We start from the raw sequence: 26,805 nt of genomic DNA on the forward strand, positions 1-26,805 counted from the left end.
CATGACCGCTGGCATCTGTACGCAATTCTGTAGGGGCATCAGAGTCGAAGTGGGCGAGAATGGGTGGTGAGGTTAGAAGAGTGACGAAACGAGAGAAGCGGCGGTTTCTGAAGTGCCCCACGAGAATTGTACGCCTAGTTAGGGGTCTAGCAACTGTCGGAAAATCAGGAACAAAACGACGAAAGTACGAGCATAGTCCTACAAAACTTCGTACGTCTGCGGCTGTCTTCGGAACCGGAAAATCTTGGACAGCGTGAGTTTTGTCAGGATCAGGCTGTACTCCGAAATCGTCAACGAGATGGCCCAGAAGAGTAAGTTGACGATGGCCAAAACGACATTTGGATGAGTTAAGTTGCAGCTTCGCCTTGCGAAATACACCAAGTTTAGTTGTTAGACGCTCAAGGTGAGTGTCGAACGTTGGCGAGAAGACGATGACGTCGTCGAGGTAGCAGAGGCATGTGGACCATTTCAAACCTTGGAGCAAGGAGTTCATCATACGCTCAAAGGTGGCAGGGCGTTGCACAATCCAAGCGGCATTACTTTAAATTGATATAGGCCATCAGGTGTGATGAACGCGGTTTTTTCTCTGTCCATATCGTCAACAGCAATCTGCCAGTGTCAAGAACGCAGATCAATAGACGAGAAATATCTGGAACCGTGCAGGCAGTCAAGCGCATCGTCTATACGTAGGAGCGGGTAGACATCTTTCTTAGTAATGTTGTTCAGGTGACGGTAGTCTACACAGAAGCGCCATGTGCCGTTCTTCTTCTTAACCAACACCACAGGTGACGCCCAAGGACTCGAAGAAGGCTCAATGATGTTTTTCTCTAGCATTTTGTTCACTTTACTTTGAATTACTCGGCGTTCCGACGCAGAAACTCCTTACGGTCGTCGGTGAATAGGCGTAGTATCGCCAGTAAGAATCTGATGCTTCACCGCGAGCGTCCGGCCTAAAGGGCGATCGTCGAAGTGGAAAATATCTCGGTAGGACAATAATACTTGGCAAAGGTCTTCAGCCTGCGCAGAGGACAGGTCCATCGCAACCACTTTCTTTATGTTGGGACCGGCGTCTGAGGCTGGCGCGAGGGGCCTGCGAAGCTGGCAAGAACCATCGGCTGATAACGCTGCCACATGATGGTCACCCAGACAATCAACTTTGGCAAGGCAAATGCCTTGCGGTAGAATTTGCTTTGCCATTCCAAAGTTAAAGATAGGTATGCGAGTGTGGTTTGCAGTAACACTAAGTATAGTGGGAGGCACGGTAACGTCATAATGTATTGGAATGTCGGGCAGAGGAGTGACGAGGTACTCGCCATCAGGAACTGGTGGGGAAGACGACAGTTCCATAAAGGCTATTGATTTTGGCGGCAGGCGAAGAAAGCCGGTGGGGCGTAAGCGGCACTGGTGTGCGTCAGAAGGTTCTGCGAGAATCGGCAACTCAAGGCGAAGGGTACTGGAAGAGCAGTAAATAAGGGCTGAATACGCGGAGAGAAAGTCGAGGCCGTGAATGAGGGCGTGGGGGCAATGAGCAAACACGGTGAAGAGGACAGGAGTGTGGCAGCCGGCGATTCTAACTCGTGCCGTACACATGCCGACGATTGGCACAGTACCGCCATCCGCAACGCGGACGACGCGTGCCGATGCTGGGGTGAGGAGCTTTTTGAGTCGTCGTCGGAAGGCAGCACTCATAATAGAAAGATGTGCGCCTGTATGGATGAGTGCAGTGACAGGATAGCCGTCAACGTCAAGAAGGTCTTGGTTCTTTGGTAACGTGAGCAGAGGATTTGAGGGCAGGGTCGACAACACAGCTTCACCTCCAGAAGCTGCAGTGCATAGTTTTCCGGCTGGGTCCGGGAGGCCATAGGCGGCGAAGAGAAGCGGCGAGGTTGGGGCGAACGAGACTGATGGCGTCGAGGTGAGGGCGAGCTGCTGTAGCGAAGGTTCGGAGCAGGGGCATAAGCAACAGTGTTTTCATCGCGGGTGGCATATGGAAGAGAAGGTCCAAAAGTGCGGGAATAAGTGGCGGCGTTTGTCCGAGGAGGTGGTGGCCATCGGTTGCGGCAGTGACGAGCGATGTGGCCGATGCGACAGCAGTGGAAGCAGATCGGCCTGTCATCAGGGGTACGCCATTGGGACGGTTTGCGGCGAGATGTGGCAGAAAAGGACTGCCGGGGACGAGGAGGGCCGGAGAGAACTGGGGAACGTTGGGTTGAGACGTTGTACACACGGAGTTCAGACCCATGTTCTCAAATTCCTGTCTGACTACGGCCTGAATCATCGCAATCGTGGTTGCTGGCGGATCGGGAGTCGTCGCGGCGAAAGCTGGCGAACAGGCGGCCCCAAGCTAGCGGCGAACAATACGGGTGACGTCGTCACAGGTGGTAGCCTGACGTGGTCGACCCTCACATGTCGACGTAGCAGCAGTGTTGGGTAGCCGCGTGATGTGGTGTCTGATACGGCGGCTCTTAGCCTGTTCAAGGCGACGGCATTCTTTAATGATGGCGTCAATTGTCGAGAGATTGCCGAAAACAAGCAAATTGAAAGCATCGTCGGCGATGCCTTTTAGGACATGTGACACACTATCAGCTTCAGACATAGCGTCGTCAGCTTTTCGGCATAGAGCCAAGACGTCGAGGATATATGAAACGTACGGCTATGTAGATGCCTGAACACGAGACGCAAGAGCCTTTCTCGCGGCAACCTCGCGGCCAATGGGGTCGCCGAACAGTTCCCTGAGCTTTTCTTTGAAATTGTCCCAACTGGTTATCTCGTCGCCATGCGTCTGGTGCCACACGCGTGGGGTGCCGCCGAGATAAAAGATGACATTGGCGAGCATAATGGTTGGGTCTCACCTGTTATTAGCGCTGGCATGTTCATATAGCTTGATCCATTCGTCAACGTCCTGTCCCTCCAGGCCAGAGAACACACCAGGGTCGCGATGTTGGGCAACCGTGACGAGGGGAGCAGTCAGACAAGCCGAAGCCGTTGCAGAGGTGGTCTCTCGTCACCGGGAGGCATGGTGACGAGCTCAATGTACCGACCACTCCGGAGTTCCGTGGCGAGGGCGGGGATCGCTCACCTCCACCAGAGTGTTACGTGTAGAAAGACACAGACGGAAGAGGCTATTTACAAGCTATTACACTGGACTGGAGCCAGAGCGCCAGGCCGACATTTTCTCGCGCCAAGGGCACAGACCCACTTCGTCGTCGTTCTCGCGGCGGCTCGTCTCTCGGGTATCTACCGATAATATCGTAATAATATGTACACACATACAGAAACAGTTAGCTTGCTAAATGGGGTTTAATGGCGCAAGAGCGGCTAAGGTTATGCTGCGCCAAACACGAGGTGTTTTAAAATCCAGTTTATGAAGTAAAAGGCTGTGTTAACAATCTATATTTTATGTAAAAATCCACTGTCATCTAGAAATTTACGGACGTCACATAATGGGACCAGCGGATCATCACCTAAAATGAGAGCAGGGTGTAAAAGTATAAGTAGTTGATATAATTTGTGCAAAAGTGCTCGTCTGTGTGTTTCAATATGCCTACATGTCAGTAATATATGCATAACTTTTAGTGGTTCTTGACATTTCTCGCATTTTGGTCTTTCTTCTTTCGTAAGTAAATAATTGTGTGTGAGACGTGTGTGCCCACTGCGTAGTCGGCATAAAACTACTTCGATGAACCGCTCCTGATGATAACATGACTTCCACTCACCAACTATGGGTTTAGTGAGATGTAGCTTGTTGTCGGCACAATGGTCCCATTCGCGTTGCCATTTTGCAGTTAAGGCTTTTCTAATCGCACGGACGCTATCTTTGTATGGAAGTGTTGTGTTTTTTGTCTCTTTGTACGCTGCCATCGATGTACATCTATCAGCTGCTTCGTTACCCGGTATCCCCACATGGCTTGGAACCCAGCAGAAACGAATTTACGTCCCGTATTTCTTAAGCGCCACCATGTTTAAAATGTTTCCTATCAGGGGTTCACACTCAGATTTCAGCTGTAGAGCCTTCATTGTGCTTAAAGAGTCAGTGTATATGAGTGTATGTTTGTGTTTATCAGTGATTATCTTTTTAACAACAACCCATCTAGCGTAAACTTCGGCCGTGAAAACAGAGGCGTGTTGTGGCAATCGAATACTTGTTTCCCAATTTTCCGTTATGGCCCCACACCCACGTGATTTTTTTTGTCTTAGAGCCATCAGTGTAATATTGCATGTTATTTTGATATTTGTCATGAAGTGCACGGAATTCTTGTATAATGTGTTCGTGTGGGATGTCTCTTTTCTTCAGATGTGTTAACGTCCAATCACATAACTGTTCAAAATAGTACCACGAGGCCAACCGTTGTGGTTTTTTGGCAACCTGGAGGACTTCGTGGTGAATGTCATAATCCCGACAGTATTGCTCATACCGCAGGACAAGTGGCCTAATCCTGTTCGGTTTATTTGTATAGTGTAAGCGTGCGTTGCATAGTGTGAGGATGTTTTAGCATATGTGTTGTGGTGATGTCTGAATTTTGAGTACGTAAGAAAAGGAGAGTAATGCTTTGCGCTGCTGTAAGGAGGGTTCATTACACTCGACGTGTAAACTTTGAATAGGTGAAGTTCTGTAGGCACCAGTTGACAGTCGCAGTCCAAGGTTATGTACTGGATCAAGTCGTTGGATGTAGGACTGTCTGGCTGAACCGTAAACCACGGAGCCGTAGTCTAAAAGGCTACGCACAAGAGACTGGTAAACACGTAAAAGGCACGTTCGGTCGGAACCCCAGTGCTTATGAGCCAAAATTTAAGGATATTTAGAGCTTTATTTGCTCTAATCTTTAGTGCTTTTGTGTGAGTTAGGAAGTCAAGTTAGGTGTCAAAGGTTACTCCTAAAAACTTATGGTCTTCTTTCACCGGCAGTATGGCGTCGTTCAATTTTAGAATTGGATCACTGTGTAGCCCTCGTTTCTGAGAGAACAAAACAGTAACTGTTTTCTCTGTGGAGAAACGGAAACCATATTTGTTAGCCCATTTTGTAAGTTTATTTATTGTCATTTGAAGCTGCCTTTCACAAGTTGGCTAATTTGAGGCGCGGCAAGCCACTTGGAGATCGTCTACGTAAACAGAGTGCATAAGAGACGACGGTATAATCTAATTAACTGAATTCATTTTTACTATAAACAGTGTCGTGGTGAGAACACAGCCTTGTGGAACGCAATTTTCCTGTGTAAATGTATGAGAATGTACTGTACCCAGACGTACCTGAAATGTTCTATTAGACATAATATCAGCTAGGCAGTTTAGCATTTTACCCCGGATGCCGAGGTCAGCCAGGTCTCTTAATATTCCATATCTCCATGTCGTATCATAGGCTTTTTTCTAAATCGGAGAAAATTGCAAGACAGTGTAGTTTCTTTAAAAATGCATATCGAATTTCATGTTCTAGACGGACAAGATGGTCAGTAGTCGAACAACCCTTTCTATATCCACAGTGGTGGGGGTCTATTTGGTTTCATGACTAAAATAAATAAGAGTCTTATATTGATAATGCTTTCATACGATTTTGCCAAACACCTTGTGAGGGCAATGGGTCTGTAGCTGCTTGCGGATGTTCGGGATTTACCGGCTTTTAGAAATGGAACTACTATTGCCTTTTTCCACACTTCGGGCATTATACCAGATTCCACGGTTATATGGAAAAATTTAAGGAGAGCATCTACAGATGCCTCAGATAGATGAGCCAGCATGACGTAGTGAATACGGTCGTGACCTGGCGCTGTGGTTTTCCCTGTAGAAAGGACTCTGTTTATTTATTGTTGTGTGAGGGGGAATTGTAAGGTTCATTTGACGCGCCAGTAGCGGGCAGTTTCTGTTTTTCAGCAGACTGTTTGTACTGTAAAAATTCCTTTGTATCATTCCCTGAACAGGATACATCACACAAATGTTCGCCAAGTATATCTGCCTGTTCTTGTATTGTTGTTTGTGTGTCTAGACTTGTAAGTAACGGCATTGTGTAAGATGAGTAATCTCCCCGAAACTTTCCAACCTGTTTCCACATGCGTTTAGACGTGACTGAACTGTTTATGGAAGATACGTATTTCTTCCATGATGATTTTTCTGCTTGCCTTCTGATAAATCTTGCCTTGGCGTTGTCCTGTTTAAAGCATAAAAGGTTGGTATAGGTGTGGTGTCTTCGTAACATACGCCATTCCCTATGTGGAAACGTTTTTGTTTCTGTGCACTCAGGAGTCCAACAGGGTAAATTTTTTTTTTGCGCACAAGGCTGGATGTTGGAGGTATTGACTTTTCTGCCGCTGAAATTAAAACCGCAGTGAACTTATCATTAATTTCATTTACGCTGAGTTCATTTCAAAAGTCTTCTTCGAGTTTTACATGTTTCATAACAAGCGGCCAGTCGGCAAGATGTGTTTTCCAGCGACGTGGCTTAGAGTTTATGGTAGGTAATGTGGATGATAGCCTGATAAATGCCGGCAAATGGTCACTTCCATATGAAGTGTCGACGACTTCCCACTTAAAATCGCTAAAAACAGCCGGTGATCAGAATGCTAAATCTAGACAGGTAAATTTGCGTGAGCTTGGTGAAAAATATGTTGGTGAACCCGAGTTTAAAAGACATATGGTGTGAGACAAAATAAAATCTTCAATTACTTGCCCTCTTTGGTGTGTTCCATCGCGGCCCCAGAGGCTACAATGGGCATTAAAATCTCCTACTAGAATAGAAGGCTCCGGGAACTGGTGTATTAGATTTCCAGTTGTCTAGTAGTAAAATGAGTATGGGGTGGGATGTAAAGTGAACAGATGATGATGGTTTTATATGATAGAACGGAGACGGCGACATCCTCGAAAGATGAATTCACCTGAACATTTCGTGTAGGGGTGCCGCCCTGAACGACTATGGCGACTCCTCCTGACAAACGGCTAGAGTGTTCGCTGTCCCTTCGGACAACGGTGAAACCTTTGAGAATGTTACTATTTTTTGGACCAAGATTCGTTTCTTGAAGACATACTGCAACTTGCGAAACAGTGTTGATAATGTCTTTGATGTCACCTATATTGTGTATAAGACCTCGGCAATTCCAGTGTACAATGAAAGCCATGGTTGTAAAATAAAAAAAAATATACTGGTGCTTGCGAACTTAAAAATTAAAGGTGACATGCGATATGGGACAGTGCACATTTAATGGGCGGAAACCGTTCAGGTTGCCTGTCCCTTTTTCTGTAGAGTTATCAGGACCTTGTCTTTCTTAGTGCGCTCCGAAAAGCGCTGTTCTTTTGGCGTCAATGACGCAGGGGTTCTGGTGTCGACCTCCATCGCCTTCTCTGAGGCGCTGGATGATCGAGAGCCAGGCGCCGAGACACGCGCCTCGGGCTTTGGGGTTCTGTTTAGTGTGGGGACCTGCGGAACAGCTGTCTGCAGGGCTGTCTTGGATGATGGTGGAGCAGCACTAGCTGCTGCCACCGAGGGGGCGGATGGAGTGTCTACAGGACCACTGACTGTGACCTCTGTAGACTGCTGAGACCGATGTGGTGCTGCCCCCTGCTGCGCCACATTGGGATAGCTTATTTGAGGTAAGAGCGAAAGCCACTTCCTTGCTTCAAAAAATTAAATCTTTTCGTATACTATGAGAGCAATCACTTCTTTCTCTTTCTTCCAACAGGGACATGATCGTGAATACGCTGGATGATCCCCTTTGCAGTTTACACAGCGTGGGGGAGCATTACAGTTTTCAGATGGGTGATCGTTGGCACTGCATTTCGCGCTGCTTCTTTGCCTCTACATGATTGTGATGCGTGGCCGAACCCCTGGCACTGAAAGAACCGCCTTGGGTTCGGTATATATGGCTCGACATTTATGTTTAGGTATCCTGCGTAGAGAGAGGTGGGGAGGATACTAGTACCAAATGTGAGGATCACATGTTTCGTCGGGAGTTGTTCATTGTTTCTTCGGATTGTAATTTCTTGCACTTTGATCACATTTTGTTCTTGGAATCCCTCGAGGAGTTCCTCGCCACTCAAGCTGAGAAAATCTTCCTCAGAGATAACGCCCCTGCAACTATTTAATGAACAATGGAGAGAAATCGTCACTTTGATCCCAATACTGGCGAGTTCGGACAGCTTTTGCACTTGTTGTTTCTTCAATTCAATTAACAGGTCTCCGCTGGTCACTTGCGAGGCTTAGTAGTCTTTTCGAATTTTTTCTATGAGACATTTCGCCACCAAGAAAGGGGATATCTTACGCATACTTGGTCTTCCTTCACTATGCAAGACGTGGTAACGTGGACAGTTGGCTAGGTCGGTTCGGAGGGTAAATTGAAAAGATGCATCGGTGCGGCCTCTGAAAAGAGGCCGATCTGGCAGTAGCGGAAAAGCTTCTGCCATAATACCCCAAAAAATTTCAAAATTCGGCGGCGGTGGTAGCCACCCACCACCGAGCCCAACAAGGGGACGCTACAGGTTCTGAGCAACCTGCACACGCCAGCTATGCACCGCCGCTATAACCTAATGCATATAACCGAGACTGGATATACTACACGCGGTTAACCCTTACCACCAGGAAATTTGGAAGTAAGAAGAAGTGAAAGGAAGTGAAAGGAAGAGAGGAAAGATGAAAAGGCTAGAGAGAAAGACGAAGATTGCAGAGGAGGACAGGAAAAGGCGACTGCCGATTTCCTCCAGGTGGGTCAGTCTGGAGGTGCCGTCTGCGTGAAGCAGAGGCCAAAGAGGTGTGTTGCCTCCGCCGGGGGGGCCTTAAAGGTCCAAACACCCGGCATCGGCTCAACTCTCAGGATCCCCCTTTCCCCGGACACGGCTAAGCCGCGCACGGCTACACGCGGGAGGGCCCAGCCCTCGTGTGCTCGGGTACGTGGTGTCGCGACACACCAAACGCCTGCTGACGAAGATGCCCCTGCGGGGATAGAGAAACACGCACGAACGTGCATATAACGGGTAGGACCCCCTCGATCCCCCGAAATAAAATCCTGACTATGCCCGTGGCTCAAACAGCTCAAAAGTTCGTGTGCGAACGCGCTGTACCTTGCAAAAAAACGCGGTGCAATGTTTTCCAGCATGCATATAAAGTTTTGTCACCGAGGCTGGAAAGCAAGAAATGTTTTAAAGGGTGTTTAAACAGAACTTCACACACGTAAGGTGGACAGTTATGTGAGCGTATTTTGGATGCCGAAACCAGCCTATTAATGATCGTTGCCAAGGGAACTAGCGTGCCTGTAGTAGTGCCAGGAACCGTTACCACAGCGTCATTTATCACTAAGCGTCGTTTACGGCAGCTACACATAGATTTAAAAGCATTTCAAATGTTCACATGGACACACTTTGTGCACAGCCTACTTTTATGGTTCAGTCATACCGCAGACTTACCAGCTGCTTCGTGGCAGCAAATAGTCAAGGGGAAAAAGATTAAAGATGGACGGGCGTCTAGATCAAATTTATTTGGTACGAGAGAATGGATGACCGATGGCTGCAGGCAGAAGGGCAAGAGTGCTGTTTCTTGGAGCATTGTGGGGCAGAATTCAAAGCAACTGGAAAGGCAAAAAGCTATTAAGAGTAACAACAGGTTATTTTTATTGCACTAATCACGTCAAGACGGCAAACTTGCAAAGTAATTATTCACACATTGCAGACTGTAGTATGACTAATTTTTCTCGATATTTTCACACTGCTCGGGTCAATTCGCTACAACACAGCGCTTATTGAACATACAGGCATAATTTTACATTGCTCACGTCGACTAAGGCCGATCGAACAAGTAAGGTATTGCGGGCGGTAAGTGCTGAAACGATCATGCAGTTGTCTCGTAAGCAGGAGCACGCGAGCTTTTCTCTTACTACAAAGCAATGTACTCTAGTACATCAATCAACGTTACGTGGAAAAATCAAAACGCCGACAAAAAATTAAGCACAGTCGGGCAAAACCAGCGTGCTACGGGCAAATTCTATCCGCTTGTACTTACCCTGTTTTGAAAACACTGTTCTAGAGACGCATAGTCAGAACAATCGTACAAGCAAGACCGCGAATTGGGCTGGTTGGTATGGTAACATTCTTGGCGTATATGTGCAGTGCGACACAGGCATGTCGTTCATTCTTTGTCCCTCGTCTGTGTCTCGCTTCACATATACGCCAAAAAACGTACAGGTGAACAACCTTTCACGCCATTCGTACGCATCCCTGCGTAAACAGCGGTGTTACTCGAGATAAGTGTTGCTTTAGCGTAAACAAGGCAAACTCACCAATGTAAATAAGGAGAACGCATCTCGCATATTGTGGTCCCTTTCGGATCAGGCCGGTCTCGGCTGACACGCAGAAGCCATACTCGTCGTCGACGCATGTCTGCCCGTTCGCGCGCACCGCGTAAAAAGCTTTGCCAGCTCCTGTGCGGTTTGTACAGTTTGGTGAGTTTCATCCCGTCATGCTGGAATACAAATGTCAAAGTGATGTGTTTCGTAGCACTTCACCAAAGTCCTGAACATAATATCGTGGAATAGCGTAGCTACAGCCCGGAGCCGATGAATGCAACGCACGCTCGAAGGTACGCTTATATCAATGTCGATGGCACTGACGGAAACGACAAGTCGGCATCGCGTCCGTAAAGTTGGTTTCGCACGGCGCAGTTGAATTTTCACGTCATTTTGTAGCTCTCGGCGAATAGCGCTGCGAGCGGCGCCGGTAAAGTTATGCGCAACTCGGCTCCCTGCGGGAGCAATACACGAACACTATTTGGAGGGGATGGATGGATTTTATGAGCGCCCCCTTTGGAACGGGACGGTGGGTTGCGCCAGCAAGCTCTTGCTATTATACTGCTTAATGTCCTACCTCTGTTTAAAAAGAAAAAAGGAAAAATAAACCACTTTGAACTCCAACAACCAAATTTTCTGGCCCCGAATTTTGCTTTCGTACGTCTCGGTTTTTTGTTGCTTCGCTACTTTTCTTCCACCAATCTTCCAATCGCCTCTTGCTAATCTCTACTGCGGACATGTTTACTTCTACCCCGCTCTCGCTGAACCCAAGGGCTTCGAAGATGCCAGTGGTGCCTACATAGACCGCTGAGCAGACCTCTTCACTTTCTAATAGAACATGCTCCATCGTTTCCCTAGCTTTATCGAAGCAAGCACATGCTTCTTCTTCCTTCTTATATCTCGCTTTTAGGTGCATGTTCTAAGGCACCCCGATCTCGCTTCGAAAAGTAGTGAGCTTCCCTTTCAGTTATCATAATTTTTTTCTTTCCTGATTTCGTGTTGTTCCTCTCAAGTAGTTACTCATGTCAGGTTTCTTTTCCATTGCTGCCACCCATGAGATTATTTGAGCCTCTCTGACTTTCCGCTTGACCTTCTTTGTTGCCGTGTTGCCCACCCTACAGGGCGCATACTTGCTAATAAGCTTCCCAGTTCTTTCCCTCCACTGTGAATCAATGTTTTTCCTGTACAAATACCTCAACACTCTCCCAGCTGATCTAATTTCTTCCATATTCATCAGCCATTTTTCATAATCAATTTTACTGTGAGCTTCTCATTTCAAAACTAGTCGAGCCCATATCACCCTGCACAGCTTCATTTGTAGTCTTCTTGTGAGCGCCCAATGCGAGGCGTCCCACTGATCTTTGGTTCCCATCGAATCCTGATTGTAACGCTGAATTAAACCAAACAACCGCGTTTCCAAAAGTAAGTCCTGGAACCATTACACCTTTCCACATACCCCGGAGCACCTCGTACCTATTGTATCCCCATAGCGCCCTGTGCTTCATTATGGCTGCATTTCTCTTCCCCTTTACTGTTATTGTTTTTCTTGTGTTTCCATATATCTATTGCCTTCGTTTATCCATGTACCATGGCATTTATATTCTCTTACCTCAGGTATTTCCTGGCCCTGTATTGCCGCTGTCTCTTCACTGTTCTCATTGAATACCATAAAACCTGATTTTCTAACACTAAATTTCAAGCCTAAATGGTTGCCTTCCTGCCCACAGATATTAGCCAAGCGTTACAAATCACTTTGCTTGTTTGCCAGCAACACAATGTCGTCCGCGTAAAATAAACCTGGAAGCTGCTGCTCTACTACTGTACCCGCCTATTTGTATGAGAGATTAAATCGGATATTACTTCCTTCTAGCGCCCTCTCCATCCTCACCATGTACATCATAAACAGCAGTGGGGCTAAAGGGCACCCCTGCATCAGTCCCTTGTTGATATCAACTTTCTCCTCGCTCCTTATCCCTTTCCATTCAATGCAAACAATATTTTCTAAGTAAATCTTTCACAAAAGCTGTACCCAATTGTCACCTAAGCCTTCCCCTTCCAGAATATCCCATAAAATGTTGCGGTCTACGTTGTCATACGCTCCTGTAATGTCTAAAAAGGCCACATGTAACGGTCTGCTTTCTCCTTTTGATATTTCAACACACTGAGTAAGAACAAATAAGTTATCCAAACGCCTACCTATTCTGAAGCCATTCTGAAGTTCTCCCAAAATGCCAATATTTTCTGCCCTTGCTTGCACCTTTAATTTGATTGCCTGCATTGCAAGCCTGCATTTTACCGATGTAATGGTCAGAGGTCCATACGAGTGCACTCTATCTTTCTACCCCTTACCTTTATAAATTAAATTTACACTACTTTGTCGCCAACTGTCTGGTACTTGTCTATCTTTTAAAGTTTCTTCCGCTGTTTTCCCCAGAGCTTCCTTACTTCTTGGTCCTAGTTCATTAATCATTATAAAATATACAGACGCCTAATAAACGGACACACACAATAGAAGAGAATGGTGTCTGTTTGGCGTCTTTACATTTTATAATGAAAAGCTACAGACTAGCCCAACAACAAGTGCTTTTAAGATTTTCATTATTCAGCCTAACAGGAACCTCTTCTAGCCCTGCGGCTGTGCGCTTCGGAATTTCGTCAGCATTTAGCTCCCTCTATCGGGCTGCGCAGTAACATATGTATGGTTTAGTAATTTGAAGCCTGTCCAGGCGGCGATAAGCGCGCTGTTTACATAAGCGTGCGTGTGTGTGTGTGTGTGCGCGCGCGCGACGGATTAATGTACGGATATCCACGAGCACATCATAATTGAATTCCTCCGCTCTTTCTGAGCTTGCGCGAGGAGCAGTGGTTGCGAGGGAGAAATATGGGGACTTTCGGTCGTTGAGATTTCTCTTCGCCTAGGTACTACGGGGAATAAAGTTGTTAGCTCCGTTTGTACCTATCGAGCTGGCAGACAGAATGCGTGGCTGGCAAGGCGAAGAAGCCGTGTACGAGGTGAGTTTGTTGCTATTTTGTTGCGACTGTAGTATATTAGGTTTCTATAGTCGCAGGGGGATACGTTCGGAAGTGAGTTGTGTTCTCGGATGGCTTTAGTGGCAAAGCATTACATCGTGCCGATGCATTGTTCATTAGTTTCGTTGAGCAAGGTCAGCATACCGCACACTTCAGGAGATTCGCGGGAACGGAAACGGTTTATGAATTGGACTGCCGTGCCGATGCGAGTTTGCTGCTGTTTTGTTTTTTTGCGGCAGTTTCATATTAAATTCTGATAGTCGCAGGGGGATGCGTTTGAACGTGAGGCGTTTTCTCGGATGACTTTAATGGCAATTTCCAGGTGCAAATATTGCTACTGGTTTTCAAGTGGTACTAATGGTTTTCAAGTGGTGTGAAGTGGTCTGATGTGGTCCTAGTTGAAAAGCTAGTGGTCTGTTGCTGGTTTCAACTGGTCCCAGTAGAAGGCTGTTGGTCTTCAACAGGAACTGTGCTGGTTTTCAAGTGGTACTACTGGTTTTCAAGTGGTGTGAACTGGTCTGATGTGGTCCCAGTTGAAAAGCTAGTGGTCTGTTGCCTGTTTCAACTGGTCCCAGTAGAAGGCTATTGGTCTTCAACTGGAACTGTGCTGGTTTTCAAGTGGAATTAACTGGTCTGATGTGGCAAGTGGTCTGTTACTGGTTTCAACTGGTCCCAGTTACTGGCTATGGGTCTTCAGTTGGGATTGTGGTGGATTTGAATTGGTTCCAGTAGTATCTACTGGTCTTCAAATGGAACTGCACTAGCTTTAACTGCAGTGCCAGTTGGAAGCTACTGTATTCAAATGGGATTTCACAGTTGGCTTAGACTGATGCCCTTTCTCAGCATTGTACATTAGAGATCTAGCATGAACTGTGGTTGGTTTCAGTCTGCTAAGGTAAAGCTGGCAATCATCATGTGCCATATTTGGAACAGTTTCTTGGAATTGTGTACTAGATTTACACAAGGACCTAGGGTATGTAGTCAAGAGTTCGACGAAAGTTCGTCTGGTCAGGTAACATGATGATGAATAAATTGCGGCCACTGACCAAGTCAAGGTGAAAAAACACACAAAGACGTTTCGGGGCCCATACGGGTTCCTTGATCACACTAAAAGCGGGCAAGACTTGTAAGATTGTTGCCCGCCTTTAGTGTGATCAAGGAACCCGTACGGGTCCCCGAACGTCTGTGTTTTTTCACCTTGACTTGGTCAGTGGCCGCAATTTCTTCATCACGACCTAGGGTATGTGTTGCCTTATGGATTTGGTTGGAATACAAATAATGTAGTTCCAATTATCTAGCCATACACACTGGTTACATTTGCAGTCTGCAACTACAACCAACAAGAAGCATGCCGGGTGGCATCTGCTTCCAGCTAGGCCCATCAAAGTATGACATGATTCCATTCTTATTAAAGATGCCCACAATCCAGAGAAAAGTTCTTTCGAATTGAACAGCATTTATTTTACATCATTGAGACTTGAGCAGAACATGGCTACCTCATACAGACAGCATTATAGCAGCTAAACATAAGGACAGAAGAACATGCAATATCAAGAATATATATATATATATATATATATATATATATATATATATATATATATATAGTCATAAAAAGTCCCACAATTAACAACGTAGAAGTATTATTTTACTAGCATATTGGCCGGTGGGCTGACTATCAGAGTGAATGGGAGTACAGAACATGTTCTTTTATTAGGCATCAGATAGGGAAAGCATATGTGGAAGGGCCTGTGATTCAAAACAGTGCTAGCAGTAAAAAAATAAAAGCAAAAGATATCTTTTTACAGTAAATAACACACGGGCAGAATATGCGGCTATTGCGATGAGTCATGACCAAGGCGTAGCTGTCCTCACTCTCCAAGAAGCAGAGGATGAGAATAAAAATGGTTTCTGAATTGCAACCACGGAAGAAAAAACACATGGGTGGCTGTGATGAGCCACAACTATGGCAGCATTGTTTCTCCCCACCCTACAGGAGTTGATTTCATTTAAAGGGCCATTGAAACGGTTTTGAAAAATTTTGTAGACGTGTAGGATACAGCTAAAGTTAAATCATTTGCACCACAATTTGTGTGATTAAGAGAGCTATGGACGATTACAAGTTACCCTCCTCCAGAGCCATGCATTTTCTCCCGAACTCGTTCGCAGAGTGATCGGGGCTAAGCTCCGCCTTTACTGGCTCTGCGTTATGATGGCACATCGTGTCGTCTACTTCCGGTTCTCTAGGAGCGAGAGCACAAAGCCTCTCCTACCTCTTTGCCAGCTGCTCGGCAGTCGACCCCAAGCCAGAGATATTGAAGCAGCATATGTTGCGAACATTCTGTCGCAGCACCGAACATGTCCTGTATTCCGGTAACCACAGGCGAGCTGGGCGTCTCGACGGAACGGTAGAGGCAGAAACTCAACCTGATGAAGGAACTTTAGCGTAGAAGTATGTCAGCTGCCTGATTGCTCTCCACGGTCCAGTCCAGCCACCCGTTGGCGCATAGCTTAACCAGCCAAACAAAGAGCTAATGTTGCTATAACCAAGTGTAAAATATTTTAAACATTTACAAAAACAATGTGTTAACAATTACGCACCTGCGAAAAATTTACGCCTACAGCAAAGAAGAATATGCTTCATACTGCTACTGCGTTTGGTTGAGCTCTGTGCCACCAGATGGCTGCAGCATGCAGACCATTCATGTTTGTGCTTCTGCTCATCCCGTGAAATGGCACAGTCAAACGGCCAGGCCCTGTCCCCTTGCTCTTGCGTTTACCCGAATACTGGACTAGTGAAACGCTGTTGTGATAGTAATATTCCGGTGTGAAGTCACGGCCGCAAACGCGCAAATCCTGGCGCTGAGCGGATAGCGACAGTACGATGCACTGCAGCCACTCCGCTCGTTTGCTGCCTTGCAGAGGGACGCGATGTCGCAGCTTGACATATTGTCAGTCGCTATGTTTGCAGCCCACAACGCAACAAAGTCGAATCATGGTGCTCGCGAAAAGACTGAGTCTGACTCTGGCCGCGGAGCTCTCGTCATAATGGAGCACGTTGTAACACAAGCAGACGACGCTTGCTGTGTGCCGAAAGTGCGTAAGTGTAGTGAGAAACTGTTCTTGTGCATTCTCTTTCTGTTACTTTTTTATAGAAACAAATTAACTAACATTCCCACTATTACAAACAACATTCGTTCACCATAAAGTTGGAAAAATTATTGATGACGTGCCCTGGGCAGCCAATCGTATAGCTCACCCTACTAACGGCATTAGGGAAAATAACGTCAAATGGGTAGGGGCGGCTTAATATTGAGCCAAGCGATGTGCTGTGATCGGCAGCGTGTACATTTTTTAAAAGTTTATAATAAATTGCACATTTTATGCGGAGCTCTTAGATGCGTCAATTAATGATCACAAGGACCTACTCTAACGACTCGGTACGTTTGTGCAAAATTGTTTCAGTGTCCCTTTAAGATAAGGAGAAGCCATTTTTACTACAAACCTTCAATGCTAAGGGTTTGCAACATAATAGCGGTTCAAAGGTTCAAAACAGCGTAAAAACATTCTAATAAAACTGGCATGTCAGCACAAAGCATAGATGGGAAATGCCATAGTTAAGAGGAATTGCCTTTCAACTTACAACAACAGTGTCCCAATCAGAAGGCAAGCACGTAAGCTTGCCGGCACTTTCATTCATACCCAAGGCGGTTGTGTACCTTATAAATAAGATACGACTTGCAAATTGCCCAGACGTGGTTAGAGAATGAAAGCCAAATTCTAATGTCACTTTTGAGGTCATTGAAAGAGTGACCAGGAAAGTCACCAACACACACATACATATGTGCTCATCTATACACACCCACACTATATTAAGGCCACATATTCAAGCAAAGCAGGTTAGCCATAAACTGGTTACATAGAAATATGCAAATATAATTGAAAATATTCTCTGAAACAGATATAGGAAAAAACAAGGAAAACTGAAGAACGGCACCAGTTACAATATCAAAAATTCATTACAAAAACATTTCATGCAGCTTTTTCTCGAACGGCAAAGTAAGATTTCAAGACCACTTTCTGTAAACATTTACCATTGTAAGCAAACAAGCTTCACCATTTACTGGCAAGACTTTGTACTGCAGTTCCCAAGTTCAAACTGACCAACATTATAAATTTAGATATGCAGCTGTAAGGAATACAATCTCATAGTTGCCATAATTCTTAATTTAGATACTCTACACAACACATCTAAAGTTGAACAAAAGTGACATCTAATATTTGGGGTTTTACGTGCCAAAACCACTCTCTGATTATGAGGCACGCCGTAGTGGAGGACTCCGGAAATTTTGACCACCCGGGGTTCTTTAGCGTGCACCTAAATCTAAGCACACGGGTGTTGCCGCATTTCGCCCCCATCGAAATGCGACCGCCGTGGCCGGGATTCGATCCCGCGACCTCGTGCTCAGCAGCCCAACACCATAGCCACTGAGCAACCACGGCGGGTCAAAAGTGACATCTACCAACCATAAAGTTGTAAATGTACAATGTGTTTTCCTACTTAGCTGTTGGACAGCCATAAACACCCTGTGCACAATGTTATTAAAATGGAAGTTGTCTCTACAACATTTCACACGTGTAGCAAATGCTAGAAATGAGGTTTTACATTGGATTGTTGAAAGGGAGCAGGTAACAATTTTCGTGGAACCTAATTCCGTGCAATGCAAAGCACAATGCTACAAATGGCACCCAATAAAGCAGCAGCTGTAATGCCAGAATTCCATGAAAAATATTTTACATAAATTTTCCAATCTGTCGAGGTCATGACTTTTAAACAAAACTGTGCAATGGACATGCCTTTATTAATATAAAATACATTCTTTTCATGGCCACCATACTCTCCCAGCACATTTTAGTTAGCAACTGCAAAAGCTTTCTTTGAATTTCTAACCGAAAGTTTTGTGCTAATTGTGAGCTAGCTCCAGAAAAGCTCCCTATAGTATTAAAATTTAAAAGAAGAATTTTCTAGGAAGGCGTCTACATTTAAATTCATGCATGCACTCAGCTCAGCTCGCCAGCAGTGTTTTCTGTGCTAGCCTTACAAAAAATATTTTCCCGCCACATTTCATGTAAGTGCATGGGCTAACATCTGCTGATAATTCAAATAAAATTTCCTGCTCTGCTCTCTGAGATTCCATTACATGATTTGTACTATAGGCACACTCAGAAGAGAACCTACGTGACACAAGAAATATTTTTACACAGCCACTCACATCATTGAATGAAACAATGTGTTTGATTTTGAGGCATTTTCCTTGGCCTGTCACAAAAGCAGTGTTGTCTGTTTTGTTTGGCCTTGAGTACTGCTCACTGTGGAACATGTTCCCGGCTACAATGGCACGGTCATGCTCCACAACAGGGCCACAGATAATGTTGCAAAGATGTTTGCGAAAAAAGCTGAGCAATGGCTCTGACACACCTCGTGGCTTGCTCACAAGGAGAACAGCATCGTTATTATAGCGGCTAGGCTTTGCCAAAAATTGCAAACAATGTGGACTGGCTTGTGCACTCAATCTCCTATAGTTACTGGCCATCATGATGCGTTCAACAATTTGAATAGGCACACCTTTGGCTGTCATCACTAACCCTTTAAGGTGACCAATGTGGGACTCAAAACTGAAGCAAGAGTGTGCCCAAAGGGGACCTTGTGGGACAACACTCTTTGGGATGTGCAGTAGCTGGTGCACATGTTGGTCATGTGCTTTTCACCATATAAAAACTGCACGTCAACAACAAACCGCACAACGCAGTTTGTACTAGTAGTAATGTTGTCTTTGCTCACTGTGTCTTGCAACAGCAGTGCAATGTCTTGTACAAGAAGTGAAAAATGCTTGAAAAACTGTGCTGGCATAAGGCCCTCAAGGCATGGTAATGAAAAGTACAACAACCACTGCTGCCATTCAGATGCTTTCCAATACTTTCGTACTGAAAGATACCGAGGGAGACGCGACACACAAAGATGGGGCTTTGTTGCACATAGGCGCTCATCAATGATTGAAAGAACTTGTGGTGAGTCAGTGTAATATGGCTCATTCACAGCAGACAGCCAAAGCTCTAAAATGCCGTGATACCCCCAACAGGACACAATGCATGTAATCTGAGGTGAAGCCCCAAATTACATCAAAGTACGGCAGGTTGATGAGAGGAGATCGGCCTTTTACACTTTTGTGTACTTGGTGCAGAAAAGATGCCTTCTCGATGTGTTTCTTAGTATTTTCTGCATTTCTTTCATCCTTGACGTTCATATCCATAGGATGCTTGACAGTTCCTGTTTGACAAAGCAAGAAGAGTGCAAATGGAATATAAAAGGTCTTGCCTGTACAGTTAAATAAAATTATGGGATTTAACAAGTGAAATTGCATACTGGTTTATGAGGGACTCTGCAGTGGACAGCTCAGATTAGTTCTGATAAGCTGACCTTCTTTTTTTAACATCCACCCAAACCACCACTGTAAATGAGCATTTTTGCTTTCTGCCCCCACCGGAACGCTGCTACCACAACTGAGAATTGAATCTGTCACCTCATACTCGGCAGCACAATACCACAGTTACCAAACCAGTGCAGTGAATGGCCAATGCAGTTAATGTCCAACAACATTAAACGTGATTATTGTGGATTCCAACTAACATACGATTTATTTTCTAACGTGCACGCGTGATTATGTATTGTAGAAGTACATTCAGAGTAAGAATCAATTGTGAGAAGTAATACAATAATACATTTAAACTATCCATCTGCATATATCCTTTGTTCATTATAAGGAGCCTGAAAGTGGCTATAGGCAAGTGAGAGCTACACCTAAATATGAATAGCTAATCATAAAATGGCAAGATTTGTCACCAGCTGTACTCACCATGCACGGTCTTCCCACGGTGCAGGCACCACCCGCAACCGTAATACCCATTGTACTGGGTGAAGTTCTGAAGTGATGCTCGAGCCGGAGCGTCAGCACAACAGCTGAGGCAGTACTCCTGCAGCTTGCAGCAAGCTGCAGGAGTACATATGTTATCATGTTGACTGTTGTTTTTGTCTTAAAACAGACATTCTATTTTTAAAACACAATTGGTCAAGCTCCTACTCTAGAAGTTTCAGGCCTGTAAAGCAGGGAAATCATTTATGCCATTTTAAATTTGTCACACATCCTTCCTTAGTAGGCAGACAGACTTAGGTATCTGTTTCAAACAGTAGTTCCGATGACATGCAGGTCTGACATTAGCTACTTGTAGGTTAACAAACCAGCAATTGTGCAAATTGCGATGAGTGAAAACATTTACTTAAATAATTCTACTTACCTCAGAATGAACTATATCAGTGCCAGCCATCCACGTTACACCACCAGTGGCAAGGTGCCTCATTTGCTGGACAAAGCTGTTGAGAAGCAGAGTCATGTTGGGGTGTGACTGACCGTACCATGAGGCACTCACGACGACATTTTTGTGCCGCATCTTCGGTGGCAGCTCATTGACAGTCAGCTGTATTGGCCAAATAGAAAACTTCGACGATTTAAAACTGGGCTGCCGTCAGCATTGAAAGTGAGTGTCAGGTCATGCCTTTTCAATTTATGGCTCAGCTCTCTGTACAGGGAACCATCCGTATGTCAGACACTTCGTTCATGTCTCTGCCAGCCTGTACTTGGTCAATGGACTGCAGCCTTTTAATTAACCAGCTCATTTGCGATGGGTTTCTCGGAGAGCCGCGAAGAAAGTTGCTGCACAATAGGCAAGGTGATAAAAAAGTGACCATGTAGCACCGAATTCCGCCCGCTATACTTTTTTTACAGACGGAGCAGCTGACCTGCACACTATTGAGTTCTTGCTGATCGCCCGATGTTTCCGCCAGTAAATTCATGCAAGGTGCACAATAAAAATGGAACCGGGCATCACGGATATTGGCTCCTACTTGTTTGTTGAACAGGTACTTTGACGCCGGAATGTCGTGCCTATCAAGTATGTGCGCGATGAGCTTCTGCAGGGCATCAACGGCCTTCCACGACAAGCCGAACTCCAGTGAAAAGTTCAGTGCCATTACCAGCAAGTCGTTAGCAGATGTTTCATCGACGTCCTCAGTCTGTGCTGATGGTACTTCACTATCACTTTCGATGGGCACTTGCGCCTCAGGATGTCTGGAGTCGTTCTCAGGTTCAAAGCTACCGTCCTGCATCATTTACCCAATGTCCGAGTCGCTGTCGGTACATGGCATACCTGGCGCCGACACGGCATCACCGTTTCCATCGTTGTCTTGCGACATGGCTTGATAGGAATCGCACTGTGACATTGTACGTCTTTGAAGATACGTTCTCGTGGATCTGGGAAGGCCTTGAGCATTGTTCATGGGCCCTAAATACTGCTTCCGAGGACCCATGACCGCGAAAAACTGAGCTAGCAATGGCCAACTGGCCAACACGGCAAACACAACAAAGGGAGCTGGATGATTGGATCCGACTGGACCGCATTGGATGGTAGTTGCGAAAAAAAAAGATATTTGTTACTTTTATTGACATGTAAGTATTTTTGTTACTCTAACATTTGTTTTGTCACTTTTATACATTTAGATTTTTATATTTATTACTACAATTTATTTTACTTTACCGAGCGCTTAATTCCAATGCAATCCGATCCGATCTGGGCAAGTTTTCGGTGAGACCCACGTGAGAACTATGCCTTGAGTTGTGCGTGCGTTTGCACCGGTCGTGGTTTGCACTAGCTAGTTTGCGTTAAGGATGTTTGCCGTCGTAAGGTACACTAGCGATTTTGACGGAAAGCTTCATGTGATTCCTGCTTCGGACATAAAAAATTTTAGGCCGAAGAACGATTTAGATTTTGATAAATTAACTGTTTATTCAGTATGTTGGCGGGACCCGGTAGACGGTGAAAACACCGGCTACTGCAACGCCCAAGTCTTGATGCTGGCAGGTATGTTCTTTGGATCTATTGTGAGTTCTTGTTAATCATTATTACCGTTACTATGCATTCTTTAGAAACCGTAGCCGAGGTCCGTCGAAGAATGGACACTAAAAGGCTGCAAAAGCCAAAGATTCGGCCAGACCTCAACAGCAGCTAGGACGAAGCGGCCGAGACGGCCGAGTGTACAACGCAAAGAAAGAAAGTGGAGAAAAAGGTTAGTGTCTGCCATATAAATATGCAGTACTGCGGTATAGCTAGTGCTTATCAGAAATATGTGTCAAAACAAAAATGCACGCGATAGTCCTAATTTTACCAAAACATTTTGTGTGTCTAATTTCACACGTTGACAGAGTTCACGTGAATTGTTTATACCTCATAGACGCAGAAAAAAAAACCGGGAGACTGCAAGGGATGCGATGTACGACAGCATCATAAACAAGACCCTGGAAGACGCCCATGCGAATTTGCAGCAAGTGGCGCAGCGCCCCCAAGACAAAGTTGCACGCACTCGCCAACATGTAAGTCACGTGAATGAACTCACGCTAGGCTGAAAAAGTTGAGAACTGTGCGCTGCTAGTGTAATCAATGACCCACTTTATTGACTACAGCGCAAGCGGGCCCGCACTGTAAGCGAGTCGGGGAGCTCAGACAGCGACTCCGATTCATTGTGCGCGCTGAGCGAGCTGAAGGCAGCGCAAGGAAAAGCGCAGGTATGCAAGGCGAGGGCCATGGACTACAAAGAAGAGAGAGATTTTCTCAGGGATCGAGTCATTTCTCCAGAGAAGTGCCTGGAGAGTAAGATTTTTCAGGGTAAGTGTGACATATTTTATTTCTAATTTGTTCAATAAGTGCCCTGAGATGCGGCAGCGGCGCACTATTGCTTACCCTTTAACTGCTTTTCTTATAGTGGAAGGCACGCTTCCCCAGCGGCTCTTTCAAGGCTGCAGCAGCAGCAGCAGCAAAGGTTTCATATTTTATTATTACTTCTAATGAAGTGAATGTGTAAGGCCATTTGAATTATTACCATGCATACTTACAAGTTTGTGGTAATTTTTTCTGTTACTGGTGTTTAGCACATACCGCTATGCAGGGCAGTTGCTCCTGAGGAGAAGTGCTGATCCTACAAAAATTTATGCCTTTCAGCCCCATCCGTGACAGTGGGCAGACTCGCAGCTGCTGCCAAAATCCCCAAGGAAGCAGAAAAGAGCAGCAGTGACAGAGGTTTGACCTTTTGTTACTTATATCCTACATTTGTTGGTACTAGCTGTAAACTGTATAATCACTTGGGAATCGTTTCATCTAGGTGTGTACGCATTCTTAACTTGTGAGATCATGGATCAAAACTGCAGCCAAAGTTAAAAAATATTGCTGCTGAGAGCACTGATATAACATGTCTAAAAAATTACGTTGTAATACATTTGGTTTTACTGCAGAAACCTCGCTGGGTGACGAGTTGGCTTGTGGTGAGTCTCTTTTCCTTCTCTGGCTGGTACATCCAAAGGCAGGGTGAATAAGAACCAGTTATGTCATGTGCTTTTCTAAACCACGTTTGGCTCTCTGTTTAGGTTCCCCTGGATCCACGGCTCCCAGTGCTTCGCAGCAGCCAATGTTGCCTGCACCACCAAGTATGCTTATCCTTGTTCTGGCCTATGAAGCATGCCTAATAGGGTTCAGTATTCTCAGTTAAATACAGTAAAAATTAAATGGAAGGCAATTTTTGTACATTTTAGTTTAAATGACGACCTCAGTCAGCGTGCACCCTCTTGAATACCAATGCAGCAACAGCTGCGCTTCCTCTGCATTCTCACATTTCTGCCCAGCTAAAGCAACATGTGTTAGTCTCTGTTCACTTTCATCATGTACCACCATGTTACTTAGAGTTGGGCTTCCTCGTTGGCTATCAACATTCCTAAAGCTGAGAAGTTTTAAGATATAGTGCATATGCATTGAGCATAACACCTTGGTAAATAAATATAACATGTGATACAGCCAGGTTAAGCACTGGTTGCCATTCTATTATCAATTAAAGGTTCTTGCTAAGGGTCAGACATTGTCAGTACCCATCCATGCGCTTCCATGTGTTCTCGTTTGCCTTTTGCAGTTTTGGATGTCTACAGTACATGAACCTTAAACGCCTTGTCACATTTTAGTTAACATTTATCCTTGTCGCTGGGACAACGTGGCGAATGCATATTCTCATGCAATGAGCAGCCACCTATTATGTTGCTATTTCTTTATTTGTAAAAGTGTTGACAGTGCTAAAAGCAAAATCAGGGACACAATTTTCTGTGCTGATCAAATGAAGACACAGCATATTGCATAACTAGCTTTTTCAAGCGAATAAATTGAGCAATAAAAGCTGAAAATTACTTCTTAAATGGTAATGCCAGTAGGTGTTCACCTGGTGTTTCTATCTAGAAAGCAATCTTTTTCTTTTTATTGGCCAATTACAATTTTGGCACAGGCCAAAATTGTATTTATACGACTGACATTACTTCACTGCACTAATTTGCAGAATGCAACAAAAACGAAACGTAATTAAGTGACCTTTATTTTGCAGGCCAAATCAGCAACGCAACAACAGTTGCTAACTTCTCGTAATTGGACGATGGCACTGTGAGTATAAGCAGATTAGTCTATAAGCCATTACCACAATTCCAGCAAGGTACACCTTTGACCTTGGACAGAAAGCCGATGCCTTCTATTATTTTATATTTTCTTTCACTTTCCTCATGGTCTGCTGCCTCATTATGACTTCGTATGTATTATATTGCCTTTTCTCGCAGTTCCACTTTGCCAAGGGAGTTCTTGTGCGGTCTGAAGCTGCCTTCAAAATCATGCGCAATCTCAAGCCAACAGTTGTCGTGAAGGACACGGCTGAAGCTGTGTGGGGGAAGGACGTTTTAGAAAAGAAGAGCGTCACAGGCGTGGTGGCGCCACGGAAAAGATGGCTTGGCGAATTGGCTAATGAGCCACTAACACCCGAGAAGGTTGCCGTTGTTGCAGGTGAATTGATGAAAAAAAAATATTTAGAAAACGTCGAACTGTTGCCAAGTTGCAATGTATTGACGGCTGCCACAAACAGTGCCAGTGGTTTAATTTCCATACACTAGCTTAATTGCAGCTTCCATTCAAGCTTCTTCTGAGTTGTGCTGTGGCAGCTGTCACTGGAGCTTTTAATCTGTTTCTGTTTCTACATTTGCTCTTTTCACAGCACACTGAAGCTCTGGGGTGCAGAAAAGAACATAGACGTGGAATCAACACTCCTGAACCTGGGCCGCCTGCTGTCGGAGAAGATCCAGGATGTCTTAAAATCAAAGCGTCAGCTCAAATTGCAATAAACCCTGGCAAGCTGTCCGACATTGTGGATTATGCATCTCTTGATATATTGAGGCCTGTGGTCAGTTGGATGCTGCGGCCAGCTTGGCACTAACAGCTCGGCATACGTACCTACTGGTTCCAGTGCCTACTAGTTCCAGTAGCTACTGGTCCCACTATCTACTGGTCCCACTATCTACTGGTCGCACTATCTACTGGTCCCACTAGCTACTGGTCCCACTACCTGCTGGGAATTGGCTAATAAACCATTAGAACTGGCACCCGTAGCATCCCAGTTGCGAATTTTCACCTGGGAAATCATTACGTCGTGCCGATGCATTAGTTCTTAATGTAACTAAGCATACAACACACTTGGAGATTCGTGGGAATGGAACATCTTGTACTCTGTATGTGAAAGTAATAAACTTGCGTCGCCATGCAATCTGAGCTTTAGATCATTGTGAGAGCTGTAGAGCCGCACTGGCAAAACACTACGCCCTGCGGATGAATACGGAAAAAATGTGTGCTAAAGAAAAATGGTCGTCATGCAATTTGATAGCAGTATACCTTTGTGGAAGCTGTACAGTAACACTGATATTGGCTACGTGGCCCAGATTCGTAGCGATTCTGAGGTGCTTGTGCGCAATGGTAATTAATGAAGGAGCGCGTATTACTAATCCCGGCTGTTACGATGTCTAGCTTGTATACGGGCCTGCTAACCTATGTGCAGTCAGTCAAAAAACACTATTTATGCAGGTGTCCACGCTCCTGTAAAAAAATGCAATTTTGTGATGATCGACCCTCTAGAGGTGGATCCGTACCTATGTAGGCACAGCCGGCTCATCAGTCACTAAGCCGGAGCTGAAGAGAACTTTTTAAAGCTCATTATACGACATTGATAGCGATTAATTTTTGGTCAGCCAGTGACAAACGCATTGCACTGAACAGCGAGACTTCGTCTTTATACGCAATGCTTATGTGGCGAACAGGAGAGCAAAAGGTGAACGCAACGTTTTCATACAAGGAAAGTCATCCATGTAGTGGAAATTTCTCTTCGGCTCCTACTTTGCGACTGATGAGCCGACTGTGCTTACATAGGTGCGGATCCATCTCCAGACGGTCATCACTGAATTGCATTTTTTTACAGGAACGTGGACACCTGTTTAAATAGTGTTTTTTTTACTGACAGCACATATGTTACCAGGCTTATTATCAATTTTAAGTCACCCACATAGCT

The 26,805-nt window shown here is 45.2% G+C and overlaps 1 protein-coding gene across 1 annotated transcript; it reads right to left on the minus strand.

Annotated features, from left to right (window-relative positions):
• Positions 1–17,709: 17,709 nt before the first annotated feature.
• LOC142591202 (uncharacterized) lies at positions 17,710–20,933 on the minus strand. The gene is made up of 3 exons (XM_075703561.1): positions 20,640–20,933; positions 20,201–20,318; positions 17,710–19,614 (listed from the first exon to the last, which is right to left on the minus strand). Exons 1-3 carry the CDS (start codon positions 20,790–20,792, stop codon positions 19,376–19,378), a joined length of 510 nt encoding a protein of 169 aa, XP_075559676.1. The 5' UTR covers positions 20,793–20,933; the 3' UTR covers positions 17,710–19,375.
• Between the last annotated feature and the right edge of the window lie 5,872 nt (positions 20,934–26,805).

This window comes from Dermacentor variabilis, chromosome 8 (assembly GCF_050947875.1).
Source record: "Dermacentor variabilis isolate Ectoservices chromosome 8, ASM5094787v1, whole genome shotgun sequence".
NCBI classification, from domain to species: domain Eukaryota; kingdom Metazoa; phylum Arthropoda; class Arachnida; order Ixodida; family Ixodidae; genus Dermacentor; species Dermacentor variabilis.